The sequence below is a fragment of the Malurus melanocephalus genome, unplaced genomic scaffold (assembly GCF_030028575.1).
Source record: "Malurus melanocephalus ecotype Western Australia unplaced genomic scaffold, MMel_1.1 scaffold_41, whole genome shotgun sequence".
Classification (NCBI taxonomy): domain Eukaryota; kingdom Metazoa; phylum Chordata; class Aves; order Passeriformes; family Maluridae; genus Malurus; species Malurus melanocephalus.
The window spans coordinates 2,506,341-2,525,511 of NW_026623273.1; the positions used below are offsets into that span (position 1 = coordinate 2,506,341).

Sequence of the window (19,171 nt, forward strand, 5' to 3'; positions counted from 1 at the left end):
AGAAAGTTCAAATCAAATGAGTCTGCTTGAAAAAAAAACAGATGTGAAGACAAAAATGCAAAAAGACACAAAGAGTTGTATGAAAAAAAAAAAAAAAAAAAAGAACAAAAATGTGAGTGAAAAACAGCTGACAAAAAATGATGGAACTTTTATTCCATCTGTGCATCTCATCATGACAATGGTTGATAGCATTTTCAACATAGCTTCAGTTCAACCAGTTAGCAAATGCTCTGACAACRTAAATATCCTGAAAGCACAAGCCAGGAACAGCACAGCATGATTTCAATCTATTTTGACTTATGTACATCACTACAGTTTCATAGAAACAGGTCACAATTAATGGAATTTAATTTGCCATTTTAAAACTTTTATGATGCAACTTTCTTGGCTGGATATCAGAAGCTCTTTTYGCTACTTCCCTGTTACGGGGAAATAAGAAAGAAATTAGCAATTGGGTAATTCCAAGCGTATCTTTTTTCCCCTAAGACTGGCATCATAACTGCTTTATTGGTAGGTTCACAAGGACAATCAGGTTTTATCATCAATACTAAATGATTTGGGAGATGGAGAATAAAAAAAGTGTAGAAGCAATTAATTCAGATTTGAATTATGATGCCAGAAATCATTGCAACACTAAACACCTTGAGTGCAGTAGCTGAGTTCATCAGTCTGAATGAAAACCATACATTGCACTTACTGTTGTTGGCTTAACGCAGACAAACATTTAATAAAACTATTAAAAGAATAAGTACTTCTTACTCTGTCTCTCCACTGATAAAAGACATAGATACTTAATGCTGGGGCTTAATTATTCTTTTTAGTCAGTGGATAAGCATTTAGTCAAAACTACCTCTGCTGGCGCTCTCAAAATGTCATGATRATTCATTTTCTTTAAAATGGAATGATACTAATATCTATGTGTCCTTCAGATAAAACAAATTGTATTTTTAAAAGTTCATTCTGGTCTACTAAAGTGGATACTGCAGTCCTCTGTATCACTAAAATACTCATTAATCTGCCACCCTGTTAGATATTTCAGACATCTAAACAGATTTCTGGTTTCYATTAAGAAGCTCTTGACACCAGGTTTTTTAGTTTGTAAAAGTTTAGGTATTGCTCTCACACATTCCSTTTTCATCCCCAGACAAAACACAATTCTTAGAACTTCCAGTAAAGTCCTACAAGAACAGACACAYTTTTTCAAAATACTCAGATTTTTCAAAATGTTCACTACAACTGCCTCTGGCATTTAAACTTCCTGAACAGGAGCTGCTCCAAAAATTGATGTCCACAACATCCTCTTTTATATAAACAGTTTCAAGACAGTAGAGTTTACAGGCATCATATACTTTATTACAGAAATTTCTGTAATATTCTGTTGTGTGGGACTCTTTTAGCAGCTGGAAAAGTCTTACAAGCACACTTGGTTTTAGCAAAGCCTTGTGATGGTGACAGCAAAGCACCACAATGAATTTAGCTGTCTTGACTGGGTTCTGCTAAAAAAAATACAGTTTGCCATGAACTGCAAGTTTTGTGGCTGTCTTTAATACCCACAGCAACTTCAGACTGAAGGCACATTCTATGCTTAGCACTTGGCAACTAAAAGCACTTCAGATTACATCTTGAAAATATAATTGGCATCCCAGTTTCTTCTGAAGCAGTAATGAAACTGGGACAAAAAGTAGCCTTATCTTCTTGATGGTCATACTTATTGAAGAAATAGGACAAAGTCCTATAAACGGCATAGTTCCCAAACACTGGAAGAGACTAAATCACTGATAAAAATGTTATTAGGACACACAATTTCTACTATTTATATCTTTATAGATTCTCATCATATACTGGATGAGTCATTTATCTCTCAAAAGGTGATTACCAATGACTATCCAATAAAATAATCATCAAAAACTAGGATAGTAATTCAGATAAAATACATTGATTAGTTCCTGTAAGAAAAAAAGGGTGAGCATTGCCGTCATTGCCATACATTAGTCAAGCTGGTTAATTTGATACCAAAAGCACCCCAGTGAGGAAGTGATGAAAGCTAAAAACAACCTGCAGAAACCACTGGTAAGAGCATCAGCTTTGATGCATGGCATRGTGCATTTGAAGAAGTAATTTTAGACATGGAATCTAGCAAAAAGGAGCTGAGGAATTCTTGATAGAGTAAATGGAATCATACATGGAAATGGAAAGCTGTGAAAACAAGAGACACGAGGAGCAGGTTTGAGAGATGAATACAACACAAAGAGGAGCAAAGCAATGACAGCAGCACAAGAGGTAGCTCGGGACTGTAAAAATGCCTCACATTTTTAGCATGCATTGACATTTATGGTTAGAGAGGTGTAATTATACTAGAGGTAAGATTTGGATGCTTAATCTGATGCTTAGGTTCCAAAATTAGATACTCAGCATCATCTCTGTTGGTTAAACCTGCATATCAGCACACTCAGCTGCTATTGCTCAAGATAGCTGACATCTCTGGTACTATTTTAATTTTAATCAGTTTCACTTCTGTTCATATCTGTGGATAGTTCCACATTCTGCTGCGTCTTTAACCGTGGCATTCTAATCAAGGGCATCCTCAGAAAACCCRGCTGAAGACAGAGTGCAGGGCTAATGACAAACACTCCCTGGAGCTAGGGCTTAAAACTCATGTCTCCCTACTCCCAGATGTGTGACCTAATCTGTAAACAGATCTTCTTTCGCACTCCCAATTAATATTTAATTATTCCASGCACAGCAAAACACCTTCAAGAGGAGACACTGCAACCATCCCACCTCAGTATTTTATAGCCAGGATACTTTCCTGGAAGATAGGAGATGCTGATTAGAGCTCCCTCAGGCAGAGGAAGGCACTGAATGCAAGCCTGCTGCCTTTTAACTGCTGAGGTAGTGCATAGCACACGTTGGGAGTGGCAGACAAGCTGCAGAACASAAAGAGTTTTGAACAAAAAAGGCCATATGGTTAATCGCAGGGAAGGGAGCCTGCCTTGAAGGAGACTGGTCTCAGAAAATGGCACTGCTTCAGGCACTCCCCCTTTTCAAGATCCCTCCCAAGCAACTCTCCATTCAGCTTGTTGGGATTTGCTGTGTAACTTACCTTTTCATATAGGCTTCCTAATAATCTAACCTTAACGGTGTGAATTCACAAACACTGAGCACCTAGGTACAGCAAAGTACAGCAAAGCTGCACCAACTTTTTGTGCTTTTCTTTGTGAGTGTAGTGCCCAGCAGCTCAGAGAAGGGATGTAGAAGCACAGTGTCAGTGCCAGAGTGGGGAAACACCGTGATCAGTTGGGGTCAGCACAATTCTGGGTGTACACAAGACAGCAGAGTGAGCATCCCAGACTGAGAGTATTCACTGTAATCCAGCAGAAACCATGAGGAAATAGAGTGGAGACAACCTTTAGGAGATACAAATAATGAAGTGCCAAATAAAAGAAGAGCACCTACAAAACAAGCCTTCCCCAGATCTGCCTCTCTACATGYTCCCATTGTGTTCCGCTCTTCCAATATTTACAGTTTTATCACCACACCTCCTACAATTTGTATGCCACACCAGCACTCTTGAAAGCTACCATCTTTCCACAGTCTTTAAAGATAATATTCCTTCTCTCATCATGCTCATAAAATTAACATGATTAACCATTAATCACCAAAATAAAACATTCTCTCTCCCTGAACATATAAAAAATAGTTTAGATTGTTTCTAAAGCAGGCAGTCATTTCTGACATACTGGGCATTATAGTGGGTTAGATTCTGACTTGTGGTATGAATCAGTACATTTCCAAGAAAGGATCTGATTTACATCACATGACTATCTTGCTTGTCTAATTAATATGCATCAGGACATTATGCAGGAATGCTGTCCACATGGCATCCATGTCCCTGAACTGATGCATCACACACATTCCTGCGGGATGCGCCCTGTCAGAGAGGGTGTCCCACAGCACTGCTACATTTGCATCTGCCCAGCTGGGTGAGGCTGAGGCATTCCTGCAGCATGCATATCACAGATATACATGCAGGAAGAAATTACAAAAGAGATGGCATGAATCTCTGAGATCTCCATAGGCCCTTATCATCCTAGTGTTCCTCTGCATTGTTTTCTTTTTCCTTTCTTGTCAGCATGTCTCAGGGGGTCTCATACCACAGAAATACTTGTTAAACAATTTAAGAAGTCTTGTGTTTTCATTTTTCTGAGATCATTCCCAGGATTTGACCACACATGTCATGCATGTGAAAGTCTGTTTATCTACAAAAGGATGGGAAGCACACAGATATTTCATTTACCATACCAAAGCAAGCAGTCCTAAAGTGCAGTGCTTCATATGACATGGTTGCAGCTTCAATCTTCTCTCTTTCTTCCTTCTCAGACCAGATGGAAACTGCAGCCACTCTGCTTTCTGAACCATAATCAGGTTCTTAAATAATTCTTTCAGCTGAAAGAAGGAAAAATAGTACCCACAGGTGGGTTAAAAATAACCCACCCGTGAACAGCTGTGGAGACACTGTAAAGCACTGAAGTTTTCATGCTATGTTTCTAGGAAGGAATCACATAGAGTTCCTCGAAAATGTTCAGAGCTCAGCAACCAACAGCCTCTCTAGAATTAGCACCAGGCTCAGCAGCCCTGCACAAGATATCACAGGCCYGTAAGATCTCAGGTAATTACTCATAGGCACTGAGATTTCAGCTTTCATCGCAATACCAAAACTGTTACAGCTGCACACAGTAGCTGTGGCAACCCAACGTTCAGTCAAGAGTAYTCACATTATTCAAATGTCTCATGTGCACACATGTAAAATTCAGCTACAACCCAGCGACATACACACTGAAATTATATAGAAAAGAGCGAGGTGCCAAGGTACATAAACCAAGGTTTATCTTGTGAAGTTAAAATTCCTGTTGACATGTGGAAGTTCAGGCTGTTGCAATCAAAAGGCGTATTTGCAAGTCTAACATTTATAATTACACAAACATTCCCCCACCCTTAAAGTCAAACACACTGAATGCCTTTCCGACAGTGAGAGGCTTTCCAGCTGGTGAAGAAAACAGCATCAGGAATTCAATGTGTATGTTATTTAAAACTATTATCTATCTACATTTCTAAAGAAAATGGAGTTCATTTTTGTTCCAGTCTGTAACTCCACCACAGTCAGATTCCAGAATAATGGATAAGATATATCATTTTAAGAAGTACATATGAATATTCACTTACAAACATCTCAAAAATATTACTAAGCTAATGCATATCTTTAATAAATGGTGTACTGTTGTTAYGGAGTGCAGTAGCTCAAAGTTTACTTATGCCTATTTAAAATATATTAATTGCTAACACAGACATTCCTCATCTGTGTGACAAGCTTACAGTCTCAATTAACCAAGCATTAGCCCTCTGTAARCTGCTTACCAGTGAAACAACATAAAGTGCAAACCAAATACTTTAAATCAACTATAAATGGTCTGTCTCCTCCAAAGTTATTTCCACTTTGAAAGGCAACAGAGTCCACGAGATTGCGAGGGACTAGCAAGTAGCAAATCTGGCACTAACCCTTCGTATGACTTTGGAAAGGCTGTCCTGGGTTTCTCCTTCACCTTTTGCCTGTCTGGTTTTAGACAAAAGTGATCTTGGATTGGTATTCAGGTCTGGAATCATCCCATGTTAGTAAAATGGCTTACCAAAGTGCCTGCATTAAGAGATTAATTACCAAAGCTTCTTGTACAATTGGTAGAGAGCATGACATATGTCTTGCACTGGTCCATGCAAAAGCTTTTTTCTATATTCCTTTGATCGTGTAGAATATTGGTGTAAGAAATGGAATCAAGTTAAATGGTAATATCTTTATTGTTACAAAATAAAGAATTTAGACACATTATTCATCCCTGATGTAGTCAGGGCTTTTTTACCCAAAAAATAGAAAAYTATAAATAGAAAACAATAATGTGTCACTTCTGAAAGCAAACTCAAAACTAGAAAAGGGGAGAAGTCTGTAATACAGAGTGATGCAGCTAGATTTGAATTACAGGCCTATCTGACTCAAACGTTACCAAGGGAAAAAAAAAAAAAAGAAAAAATAGAAGTTTTGTGCAGCACAGGGAAAGCTCCAAGTGATAATAACATGAAGATCAAGCTGCCCATGCTTCCATGAGTATACATTCTTTCTAGAAATCAGGCAAAAAGGCCAATATCCATGAGGAGCTGAAACGTTGCTTTGCATGGAAACAAATTCTAGTAATAGGGCTTAATTGAAATGTGGCAGCAGCACAACTGTGCATCCTCACCCTCCCCTGCTGCCCTTTCAAATAGTCATCGCTGCCCTCACTCACGTTGAAGAGTTGTTGAAGTTCTCATGTTGAAGAGTTGTTCACAGTCTCATGTTGAAGAGTTTCTGCTGCACCTCAGGACTGACAGCCACAGAAGCTTATTGCAGGACTGATTTGAAATAAAATATCACAAAAGAGTAAACCATAGAAAGGAAACCAAAGAAACCGTCCCCCCTAGTGAACACCCACAGCCAGAGAGCAGCTGCAGGCGGGTGCTACCTCGACAACCTGCAAACAAATATTCTCCTTAAAATCAGCTGCTGCAGCAGTGGGAACAGTGGCAGCAAAAAGGGCTTTTAAGCAGCTGTAARCAAGCCAAATACTCTTCAGCTAGAGTGATTTTACGTATTCGAAATAAAAAAAATGTTTAATGTTGTATCTGCATTACTAGCTGACAAACAAAAGTGAAGTAGCTCTCACACCGATAATGTGACTGCTCTCAGCACAAGCAAAGAGCAGGAATTCCTGAAGGGCAAATGAAGCCCTTGGTAGCAGGGCAGAAATGGGATTATTGTTGAATTTGGCTGACTTTTCCTTCCCAGCCTAAGAACATACTGTAGCCTAACTGTATGCTTTATATTTGTTAATCTGATGAGGTCAGTCTGTTGAAGTTAATTTTTATTGCCCTATCTAAARCAAGAGGAAATGGGAATCATTAAGTTACCTTTCCCAGTCATTCCGTCAACACACCTAGCTTCCTAGAGGATAAACTACCCTCTGCTGGAGTAACAGAGAACTTACAGGCAAGAAAACATTTCCTTGAAAACTTCTTGCGGACCTTCTCTAAAGCATTCCACTGCAAATACAGTTCATCATTTGTCGCAGACTTACCAAAGCTGGAGCTTATTCCAGTGATTTTGCAGCCAGTGACTCACCTAATATATGAATCATTCCCACAAAATTACCTTTTTTTTTTTCTAAGAACTCCTGATTAGCAGATAATATCCAGTAACTTGTTGGTTTMTATTCTTTTTCTTGGTCCTGGAATCTTTCAGAATCATATATTTAATGTTCACATAATTCACCCCACCCAAGAGTTGATCACATACAGTTGTTACATACTGTACAAATCCTTTCTGAATAATTGCAATAGAAAGCATTTATAAAAATAAATAAATAAATAAATAAATCTTTCCCAAAGAGCCCAGCCTTTGCATTTATTCAGATAATTCTTCCACCAGGTAACAAAAGAGCCACTGTGCTTCACTACTAGTTGTCAGTCCATCCTGACAGCTGGAATCACTTTCAAGTCCAGCCCTTCAGTGGGCAGGACAGTACAAGTAGAAACTTCTATTAAACTTCCAGTGCATTGTAACTCACATCTATCCTCAAATCACTTGCCCAAGCCAGCCCTCATGCTGCAGAGGTAGCACAGAGACTCAGAATGTTCTATAAAGGATTCTGCCCTATTTCCAAAATGGTCCAGGTTCCTTCATGGAAAAAAATTAATTTCACCTCAAAATTACTGACCATCTTCTTGGACTACTTCACCAGGATAGAAAGAAAACACAACTTGTAGATAGGCAGTATATTTTCCAGAGAAACTTCAGTTTATTTTAMATGGAGGTGTTGGACAAAAACGAAGCCAAGTATGACAACAGAGAAAGGAATGCTACAAAACCATATCATGAGTTAAGCCACATCCATGGCTGTTAAACCAGCTGCAAAAATCACAGGTCCACTGCTTTCATCACAGGTGAAAGCTTTGGTACACAGCTTTTAATATTTGATAAAAGTTTCAACTTTCAAACAGAAAAGCACAGCTCYGGTTCTTTCTTCAAATCCACAGAATATGGGTGTATGTCACACCCTGACCGCTGTCACATCACCGCAAAAAAAAAAACCCAAAATAACAGCCATGAGAAAGCCTGCCACTTTGTTGAAATTYCTGGCACGCAGATACTGCCACAGAATTACAGCCAGGATCCTTGGAAAGGGTCTTCAGTCTTATGATGTCCCGTGGAAAATGTGCAGAACAGCTCGACTGGARCAGGAGCTGTCACAGAGCTGCTTCCTGCGCGGTGCTGGGCTGTTTCTGCTTCCACAGCAGAATTACTGCACCTCCTCACAACAAAGGGAAACACCACACAACATCAGCCACAGAAAGGTTAAAAAACACAAAAAAAATCAAATTACTAATATTAACCAGGGACAATCTAAGGCCCCTGAACGACTAACCCAGCATATATTGTAAAATACTAGTTTACTTCAGTGAAGGTAACAGTTCGTGCCCAGGAGGAGTTTAACTCACAATATTTCTTTCTGCAGAGGGTCTGGCTTACCTGGTCACTTGTAATGCATCAGGTAATGCCTGAAAACACTCTAAATTATTTTAAAAGCTAAAAATAAAAAAAAAAAATTAAAAAATATATATTGACAGATATTTATCAATGCTTTGCTATGAACTCCCCATTTCATTTCATTTATTGGCTGCTGAAAGGCAATTAAATACTGCCAAACTTAAAAAAATTAAATTCTTTTTTTATTTATTTTTAAATAAATRAAAACACAACATGCAACAGTTGAAGGATAAGCTATTTTAACTTGCACTGCTCCAAAGAAACAGACTGGAAAAATCAATAGAAGTATTTTAAGTATTTTAACAACTAATGCAGACTTCATAACTGCTAAAACAGAGCAGTGTACTGCTGTAGTGACAAATGCTATTGCAGAGGAAAAACCSAGTGTACTGCAAAGATTAACAGCATCGTTTAAAGAGTCAGAAAAMCCCCAAACTTCAGCAGCATGATTGACTAATATGGAACACATGACTGTGGAGTAAATGATAGAGATGTGTTTTTTGGCAGGGTGATGTCCTAGGAGAGGGAAGAGGTGCCCTGCACCACCGGGTCCCCTGGCTGTGACAGTTTACAGCCCCTCCCAGAAAAGCAGCAACAAGAGCAGTGGCAATGGGACAGGACTGCTCTCCCTCCACAAAAAATTACCCCACCCTGGGAAAACCCCCATTCATCAAGATGTTTTATCAAGAACAAAGGAAATGTGTCAGAAGCGCTAGAAATAATGCTGATAATATTAGTAATAACTAGAATTTTAAAAAATTRCAAAAAATAAAAACTGTTACCATCTGTGATGAATTMATACAAAAGTATGAGGGCAGGAAAAGATTCTATGCACTAAAATATAAAATTTCTATCTACTTTTGACAACTTCTGTTCAAGTAACCTTACAGAGTTCTAGAACTCCCCAACTACTTAGAAACAGGTTTTTTTATCTTACTCTTTGCATATTTTTTCTTTTCTAATGATTAATTAAAGAAAGTGTGTTATGTAACATTTGGTTCAGTCTATCTCTATTGTCTATTAATAATGATTTTATTTTGGCATACAGACAGAGTTTACTCCAACAGTTGGACTTTTTTCCTGAAAAACTTTATGTGTCAAAAGTATTACAACAGAAATTAAGCAAAAAAGCAACAACAAAGTTTTCCCACAGCCAAATTTTCCACAAAAGGAGAAAGGCTGACCAACTCTTGAGTAAGTCAAGAATGTTACTCCAAGTATGTAATGGGAGTTTAACATGCAAAATGTTTTTCAGACCTGCAGCATGCTAAGAGCTGTCCAAAGTTTCYGAAATTGGCTGTATACACACCTCTACTGCCTGCTGAAGACATCACTCCTCTGGAAGTGGAGCTCATAGAAACACTGCCAGAAAACAYCCATCAATTCAAATGTCTCCATGGATATTGTGGTGTTAAAATCACGGTTACAAGCAGCAGAAAGGCCTCTGCATAGTTTATTTGGCTGTGTTCCAGCTGCCCCTGAGCAATCCAGGTAAGGTTTTGGAACCATCAATCAACTAAAAGAGATATAAAGGGGAGATAAGATATCACATGGTAGCTGAGACAGGCTGAATAAATAYGCCATGGAAGAACAAAAGAAAAAAAAAGTAAAATATTTTAATTAAAATCTTTCATCAAGCCAGAAATATGACCACAGCTAGTTATACCTCTCAGCTGATAAAGCTATAGTAGTTGACTCCTGTGTGTCACAATTAGCCCTCTAAAAATTGTAGCATTATAATCAGAAAAAAATTTASTCTGAGGCAAATAAGAGTAAATCCTAACTATTTTGACTGTCATTTTCTAATATAGAACTTTTTAATTAAATGCGGGTTTTTTCCATACATGATAACCACTTCAAGCCTTTTATTTTTAATTTGTGGTATTTTGATTTCTCATCTAAGTGGCTTCCTCACAAACAGAAGTTCTTTGGTGGTTACTCAATGTTACAGTGTGTGACATTTCTGCTATGAGAGGATGACAACTCGTGTTACAAGTGGAATTTCTTCATTTTTTCAGTTCCACTTTGAGCATCAGCTTTGCTCTGAAAACTAAGGATTTCATGTGACTATGCTTTTCATCTTGGCTAGGAGATCTATTTATCAAAACCAGTAGTTCAGTGGGAAACTCCCAAAAGTTACTGTATTTTTCTAGATACTCTAAGAGCTAGACAATGGGTAGACACAGTAAGCTCACATGAAACCCATCTCACAACTGTGACTGATTTCTATCCTATTCTCTGATTAAAGAACTAACACAGTTTCMCAAAACTGGTCTCACTCTCCTTTCACTCAAAACTACTTTTTTTAGTATAGTTTTTTTGGGGTTTTTGGTTTTTTTTTTTTAATATATTGTTTCTTCATGGATTTTCCTGACTTTCCTGCACTTTTCAATTAGTTCTTCAGGTGTATCCGTGATCAGATAGACCTTAAAGAACAAAAGATAGCATTCACTCTTTCACACACTCTGTCTACACACCCACAGAAGGGTCTGGGCACTTTCTGCCAYAGACTGAACCTTCTTAAGACGCAGTCTGTCATGAGTTGGGTAAAATACTTCATGAGACAGGATGCGCAGATAAGAAAAGAAGTGAAAAAAAGGCAGTGACAAAGAAACAGTAACCATTTCCTCTGCCTTTAGTCATCAAAAACCTTTRCACTGCTGCAGGGAAGCAAGGCAATTCTTTTTCCGCACTGGTAAATACCTCTGTACCTGTGTTAAGTCAATCCCATCTAATGAYCTCTAATGCCAGAACTCCAAAGTTTCAGTGCTGGAAAGAAGGACTGTCGAGAAAGTGTGTGCAATTACACCTCCTGGGTTTGGAGCTTGCTCTGCACCTGGGTCAGCTTTCCTGCAACTGCCAGAAAACTGCTTAAAAGATAAGGAAAAACAACCTTTGTGCTGCACTGACTTTGGAAATTATTTTAAAGTGCTTCTAATTTGCTTCTGATAATTATGCAAATATAACAGACCAAACTCTACTCCCAAGTGTACTTCTGTGCTTGTAACAGAACGACTTTCTAATTTTGTTAAAAATAAAGAGCCCCCAATACCAGCAAAATTTAAGGAAAATTGCTGCTTGTTTTCTCTGAGCAGACCAGATCATCACCACTGCTATAGTTTATTTTTCTCCACATGTTACATTAAAATCAAGGGTTTTTTTCTAAAACTGCATTTTAATTTTCAAATCAGTTCAATAAYATTAAAAAGCTGATAAATAAAACGCAGGGTTTTTTCTTCATGTCTGCCCATAGTTTTGAAAACAGAAACTCTTTGTTCTCTTTCCCACAGTACAAACTTGTCCTCATACATTTTGTTTTGTCAGTACTTTTGTCATCAGTATATCATGATGTTATCATTACTTTACCAWTAGAGAGTCCACAGGCATCATTTTCACAGGCTTAAAACAAAAAGGGAGGAGGATAATAAGACTGACAAATAACAGAGTTTGTGATACATTTGCCTTTATGTCAGAGAAGAAGTTCTTGTAAGTATATAAACGTTATGCTTTGGGACAGAGGTTTTGTGTTCTTTGTAGTAACTAATGTCACCAAGCGTACAAGAAAGGGCAATAGACCAGTAGGATATCGGTGTGAAATCCAGAATGACATCGTGAGGTTTCAGTTCTGAGCCAGAGGAGATAGCATAGGTCACTAGCACAGAGACACCCATGGACATACTTGTGGTCATAGGTTTTGTGTGGACACTTCTGGACTAGGGACTCCACCATCACCATCACCGCTTGGGTGAAAGCTGCGCAGAGGCACTGCATAAATCGACTGCATAAACCGACTGCTGTCCTCCCATCAGCGCAGATAAGAACGATCTACAGTCGCAGGGCTTTGGCAACAAGTGTAACCCTGTTTCCAATTCACATGTGATCGTCTCACAGTCAAGACCGAACAGGCTCTTGGAACAAACGTACAAATGCATCCCTTGAACGTACACACACCCTTCCTGTGCTCGGTACCCACAGCAGCAGAGGCCAGAAACAGGCAGTACAACAGATCTTCCCTCTGGCAGCGGGACAGCCCGGTCACRCCGCCCTGATGGCAGCATCGGCTGCCGGCCGTCCTGTGCTCTGTCAGCCCGTCTCACCCGAGCCATCTGTGCCGTGAGCGGGGTGACACGGGCTGGGCGCGGCGCCCCGAGTGCGGGACACCCCCGGTCCCACGCTGGAGCACGGCGGGCCGGACAGCGACAAGCCCGTTTCGGGGCGAGCACACACGCGAAGGGCACACGGGGCTCGGAGGGGGAGCGCACACGCGAAGGGCACACGGGGCTCGGAGGGGGAGCGCACACCCGAAGGGCACACGGGGCTCGGAGGGGCCGTCCCGCCCGCACAGGTGCCCCCGCCACCCCCGGCCCCCGCCCGCCCCCGCCCCGCTCAACCTGCCCTGCCCTGCCCTGCCCGGCGCGGCCAATGGGGCGAGAGGGCGGGGAGCAGAGCGGAGCGGGCCCGGGCCGCCCCCGCCCTCCGCGGCGAAACTCGGCGGGAGCGCGGCGGGGACTGAGACGGCGCCCGCGCCCCGCACGGCCCGCACCGCAGCTCTGCTCTGCTCTGCTCCGATCCGCTCCGCTCCGCCGGCCGGCGGCAGGGCATGGGCCGCGGCCACCGCGCTCCAGCACCTTCTCACGCCGCCCCGGGGGCACCTGGAGCCGCCGCTCYAGCGCCGTGCTGAGCCCTCCCCGGCGTCGGTGCGAGAGGCGGTGAGGCGGCTCCGCTCGGCTCCKCTCGGCTCGGGCCGCCCCGAKCCCCCTCCGGGCTGGGCGCGGAGCTCTGCGGCAGGAAGAGGCAGCCCCGGCTCCCCCGGCTGCGGTCGGTGGCTGACGGACGGCACCCCGGTTCGGCCCCTTCTTAGGACTTTTTTTTTTCCTTTCTTTAACTGAAACACACCACTTTTTTTTCTTTTTCTTTTTTTTTTTTTTTCCCAATAACTTCTCGCTCATTAGAATTTTTACTTTCGCACTGTACAGCCCTCTCCCTCCCTTTCCTTTTCGGACTCGATCGTGCCGTCTCTCAACTCGCCAGCTGCAGCGTGGGCACCATGTCATTCGACCCCACCACCGCGAACGGCTCCGCCAACGGGACCGCCAGCGGGGCCGAAGGCGGAAAGCCCCCTACCATCCCCACTGTCATGTTCATCTTCGGCGTGGTGGGCAACCTCATAGCTATCGTGGTGCTCTGCAAGTCCAGAAAGGAGCAGAAGGAAACCACTTTCTACACGCTGGTCTGTGGACTGGCAGTCACAGATCTCTTGGGGACCTGCCTGGTGAGTCCGGTCACAATTGCCACTTACCTGCAGAACCAATGGCCAGGAGGAGCTGCACTGTGTGAGTACAGCTCCTTCATCCTCCTCTTCTTCGGGCTCTCTGGACTCAGCATTATCTGTGCCATGTCTATAGAGAGGTACCTGGCCATCAACCATGCCTATTTCTACAACCATTACGTAGACAAGAAGCTGGCAGGGCTCACGCTCTTTGCCATCTACGCTTCCAAYGTGCTGTTCTGTGCCCTCCCCAGCATGGGGCTCGGCAGATCTACCTTGCAGTACCCTAGAACCTGGTGTTTCATAGACTGGCGAACAAACATCTCCACCCATGCAGCCTATTCCTACATGTACGCGGGCTTCAGCTCCTTCCTGATCCTGGTGACTGTGATCTGCAACATCCTGGTGTGTGTGGCCCTCATTCGCATGCACCGCCAGTTCATGCGACGCACGTCCTTGGGGACAGACACCACCTCCAGCCGTTTATCTGACTTTCGCAGACGCCGGAGCTTCCGTCGGATGGCCGGAGCAGAAATCCAGATGGTTATTCTGCTCATTGCCACTTCCCTGGTGGTGGTCATCTGCTCCATTCCTCTGGTGGTGAGTAACATCATGCAGCCCTTCTGTTCCATCACCCTCACTGCAAAGCCTTTTCTCCTCCTCCTCTCTSTGTGTTGAACAGATTCCTGTTGGAATAAGTGCTTATTTGTGGCACCAATACCTGGTACATGTATGGCAAGAGAAAGTTGAGCAGATTTATTTTTACACAAAAAGAAACATGCTTATCCCAAGTTCTGAACTCCTTTGCTTGGTTAAAATAGAGCACCAAAAATTCTAAATAATTGTTCCACTGTTCAATTAGAATCCACAGAGCAAAAACCTTACTGAGAGCTAAAGGCACTTTAAAGTTCACCTGCAAAATTAATTTGTGATGAGTGAGGTTTGGGTCTGGCCTGCATTTGTAGCTGTTTAATGTGTTTTTAAAATGTGCCTGCTGTTTCTGAAGGGTGCAACAGTCCTTGAGGTGCAAAAGCGGGACAGGGTTGTGTTTGCTTGGCACCAGCGACATGCAGAGTGTTTCACAACCAAACCTAAGCTGATTTTCCACTCCTCAGGGATTCATGCRCCATCGCTGGAGTAAATCCCACACAGACATCTTCCAGGAGTTCCCCGCACAGTGGGAGGAGTGAACTCAGTGGAACCACCTGTTGGTRTATTGCTCAGTGACAAGAGCATTGGGGATTTCTGGCCCACATAAACCTTGTGACCATACCAAAATGTCAAACAATGCCACTAACTGTTTGCTAATTTTTTTTAAAGGCTGATACAGTTAGTGTCATTAACACAGGATCCACTTTTTTCGATTCCTCCACCTTCAGGAAAGACAGAAAAACCCAAATCCCCCATCTACAGGCTCAGTTCTTTCCTGCCACCCACCATAATAAAGCTTGTCTAAATCCTGCCCTACTCTGGCTCAGAGAAATTAAACAAATAGTTGGSTTGCCTTATTTGCCACCTTCCAAAACACAGTGCAGGGACTCAAGCAGTGGCTGTCAGACAGAAGGTGTCTKTAGAAGGACTTTTTAAGGAGGTTGATTGTCATAGGGTAGAGAGAGTTGGTGTAATATGTCAAATAGAGCTGGCCAGCTGGAGATTCAACAAGTGTATGTCAGTCTAGGGAAGTTTAGAGAAGCGCATGTGAACAGGACTCGGCTGTCAGCAAGTGTGTCCCCCTGCTCAGAGGAGCTGTAACCACACGGGCAGGGCATTACTGACACGAACAGAAGCTACTCAAGTGTGGCTGTGCTGGAGCACCAGGGTCCCGGCCGCTACCAAGGGCCATCTGCCATCCTTCAGCGGTGTCACCTGTGCCGTGTCGCGGCGTGACCGAGCCTGGTGCTGTGTGTTCAGTGCCTGACACCTGACAGAGGTCGGGAGGTGCTGTCGGAGCTGCACACGGGTGTCCCCGGGAGGAGCACATGTCCTAGAGGAGCTGTGCCAGCCTGTCCTGCAGTCCAGCTCTGGGGACAGCAGGGCTGAGCCGACTTGCTGCACCGGSATGCATCAGGTGGCCAAAACCCCCRCAGTACTTAGCGGTGACAGTTCCTAATTTGATTAATGTAGTATCAAAACAGCTACTTCACAAAAGAAMGATATTGCTTTTTCGAAAGATGTGCTGGTAAATGCAGAAAAYGGGTTCTGTGGATTAAGTACAGCGTCATAATGTGATGGACTTCAGCAGTTTCAGAAAACAAGCCAAGCCTTATCCTGTGACAAAGCAGCGAGTGGAAGCCTGAGAAGTCTGAATGGGAAATGCACAATGAAATAGTTTAAATCCGTTTGAACCTAGGCACCATTTTACAAAAKAAAAAGAAAAGAAAAAAAAAAGGAAAAATCAAGGGGGAGGGATTATCAGAAAGGGAACTGGATTGTTARGAGTTAAAATTAATGAACTTGGGTGGGGCAAAAGGTTTATTATTTAAACAGCAGCTAGTGAAAAACTTGCATATAGCAGAAGTATGTGAAGGTGCAGGTGATAAAGTTGTATAGCTGTCCCAGACCTCGATTTCACTTCATACAAAGGCAGTGTTACCTTGGGAATGTTCACGTAAGTTAGCTTTTACCTGCTAAAGCAGTACGTATTTTCTATCTCTAAAATGACGTCAGAGACTCTGATTTCATTTAGATGGATGACTAAAAATAAGAGGAACCTTTCTCTAAAAAAAACAAAACCAAGTAACCACATATATACACATCATCACAGTGTCCAGTGTGGTTAAATTTCTTCATTGTTAAGTTGCTTTTTAAAGTCTTTTGCTTCCCTCTGCGGGAATAAGCCACAGCCACATTTGCTGCTTTGTGTCTCGATGAGGTGCCATGTAYGCTGCTGTGTTACACTCTGGATGCATGGACACTGGGCTTAGGAATGGGGAAGATCGGAGAAGTGGCACTTTGTCCTATAAATCCATAGAAAGAKTCACCAGCAGAAATAGGTAGATTACTAATATATAGATTTCTATTTTCATGACTCGGAGGAGTTTTAGGGAGTTCTCACCTCTAACAGGTCAGCCTGGCAGTCATCAGGAACCATAAAAGTGGTGAGGTGGTGGTGCCAGCATGTACAGATACACAAAGCCGGCTCAGAGGGTGCTTTGTGACTGAAGTTTTGTTTTGATGAGCTGACTTCCTGCTGATGATTTCAGCTGAATAAAACACCACATAAGTCAAAGAAAAGTGACTTCTGAAAGAGATATATAAGCCTCTAACATTTTAGAGCAAACACTTTCACAAGATGATAAGACAGCAGATGGGGTCAATCCAACAGGATCCTCTTATTATGGTTTGATAAAAAAAAATCAAGTATTGAAATATTAAACAGCCCTGAAATAACTGACTCACAGATAACATCAGTTTTTAATGAGATGCTTCTGCACATAGTTCACAAGTGGGGCTATTAGGAGTTTTAGCAATTATTCATAAAATCAGCAATATTTGAAAGTAACAAGTGGTGCTACAATGGGAGGTTATGAAAAATGCTGAATGAACTTGACAGAATTGAAGGTTGATCAAATATATCAAGGACAAAAAAKATGAATGAAAAAAATTTTTGAAAGGAACCTTTTTATATAACCTGGTGTGTTCTCAATGTGCATAAAATGATGTGAAGATATGAATCTAACAATTGCTTAAAAAGTAAGTAAGAAAAATACATAACTTAAGTCCTGACTCTTGCCTCTACTCCACATGGGTTATGTCACATCTTAAAATATTTTGACATTTTTTAGATATTAGAATGGAATGGTGTAAAATGTTATACTAGGGGGGATTTTGTCAAGAGTAGAATTTTTTACCTGACCTTTCTAAAAACACCAAGCTGTTTCAAGAGTAAATAGGCACACACTACGCAAAGTCTGTAATTCACTCCAGCAGTCTGTCAGATACTCATAATGTTTTTACATGTGGGATCTTTTTCTCATTCTGACCACTGGACATTGCTGTTAAATTATGGTAACATGAAAACCAAAATGTAATGTTTCAGGGTGCACATCTTGTTGATAGCATGAAATAATCAGATTTTCTAACTTGATRTTTAATTGATCTAAAATTGGTCTGTCTTTTGGCTTGGCTGGTTTCAGCTTTTTAATATCAGGGACTGTCCACAGTCAATTGCAAGGTGCCAGACATTAYTTTTTGGCAGTGAAGTAGTCACCAAGCAGACAGTAAGACCTTGAAGGGCAAAGGGTATTTGCTTGTGGAGCTGAAAAACTTGTTCCTGCTAACTACCATATGTTTTTTACATTTATCATAACAGCATGTGGCAGATTTTGAAGGCAGGTAGAGGCTGTGGAAACAATKACTAGTGTGACTATAACTATAAAATTCACTTTACAATGCTTCATAGGATTAGAAATCATGACCTGGATCTGTAGTTAGTAAAAAGGAAAAGCACGAACCGGACAAGGACTCTGATCCTACAAATGCCTGTCTTGAGTGTAAACTTGGCATACCTTAGAGCTATGTACTTCTTAATTGCAAATAAACTGCCATGACTTTTAAGATATGTTGTCTAGATTCTACAGCTACAAAGCTAACATACAAAACYTATTATTTAAAGATCTGAATTGTTCTAGTTTGCTTCCTCCTTTAATTAGGATTTCAAATTGCACAAATTCAAGCATCAGATAACTAATTTAGAAGTGGATTCCACTTAGCTGGCACTTGCTTAGAACAAGCCAGACAATATCTTTTATCATGTTACCTCCTGCAGCAGAGGACATGTAGCTGAAACAGGATACATCTCTTTTAGGTGATATGTTGCTAAATGTTGTTTCACCAGTAAGTAAAGGATGAACTTACACTCCTACAGGAATGAATTTTTACCCTATTGTGATAAATGTAACCCAGCAATAGGTCTGAACTGATGAACGTATATGACATTCTGGGGAGCTTTTGTATGGGACTTTTCTGGGAAGTAAAAACACTTCTGTACAGAGTTTTCACTGACTAGTCCACTCTGCGAATCKTTACCCTCCACATGCTGTAGAGCTGTCAAGAGGAAATAAAGCCTGAAGAGGTATAACAAGCTGTGCTGAACSATTAGTTCTTTTCAGACATCCTTTTCAGCCCCAGAGTGAACGCTTGGAGACATTTCTGTCTTTTCATAAAGTCTGCCAGGTAGAAAGGAGTGGAATAAGTACCTCAATTTCACGTGCTGCTTATCAAAAGAACAATCCGACTATTAAATCACTGACGTGTAACTATAGCTCTGAGTT

General features: G+C 41.6%; 1 protein-coding gene across 1 annotated transcript in view; it reads left to right on the forward strand.

Annotated features, from left to right (window-relative positions):
• The first annotated feature begins 13,326 nt into the window (after positions 1-13,326).
• Positions 13,327-19,171, forward strand: part of PTGER4 (prostaglandin E receptor 4) — a 10,749-nt gene continuing 4,904 nt past the window's right edge. Inside the window, exons 1-2 of the mRNA XM_057364711.1 lie at positions 13,327-13,473; positions 13,606-14,498. Of these exons, the coding sequence (XP_057220694.1) occupies positions 13,677-14,498 (822 nt within the window). The 5' untranslated portion in view covers positions 13,327-13,473; positions 13,606-13,676. The remainder of the gene's footprint in view (positions 13,474-13,605; positions 14,499-19,171) is intronic.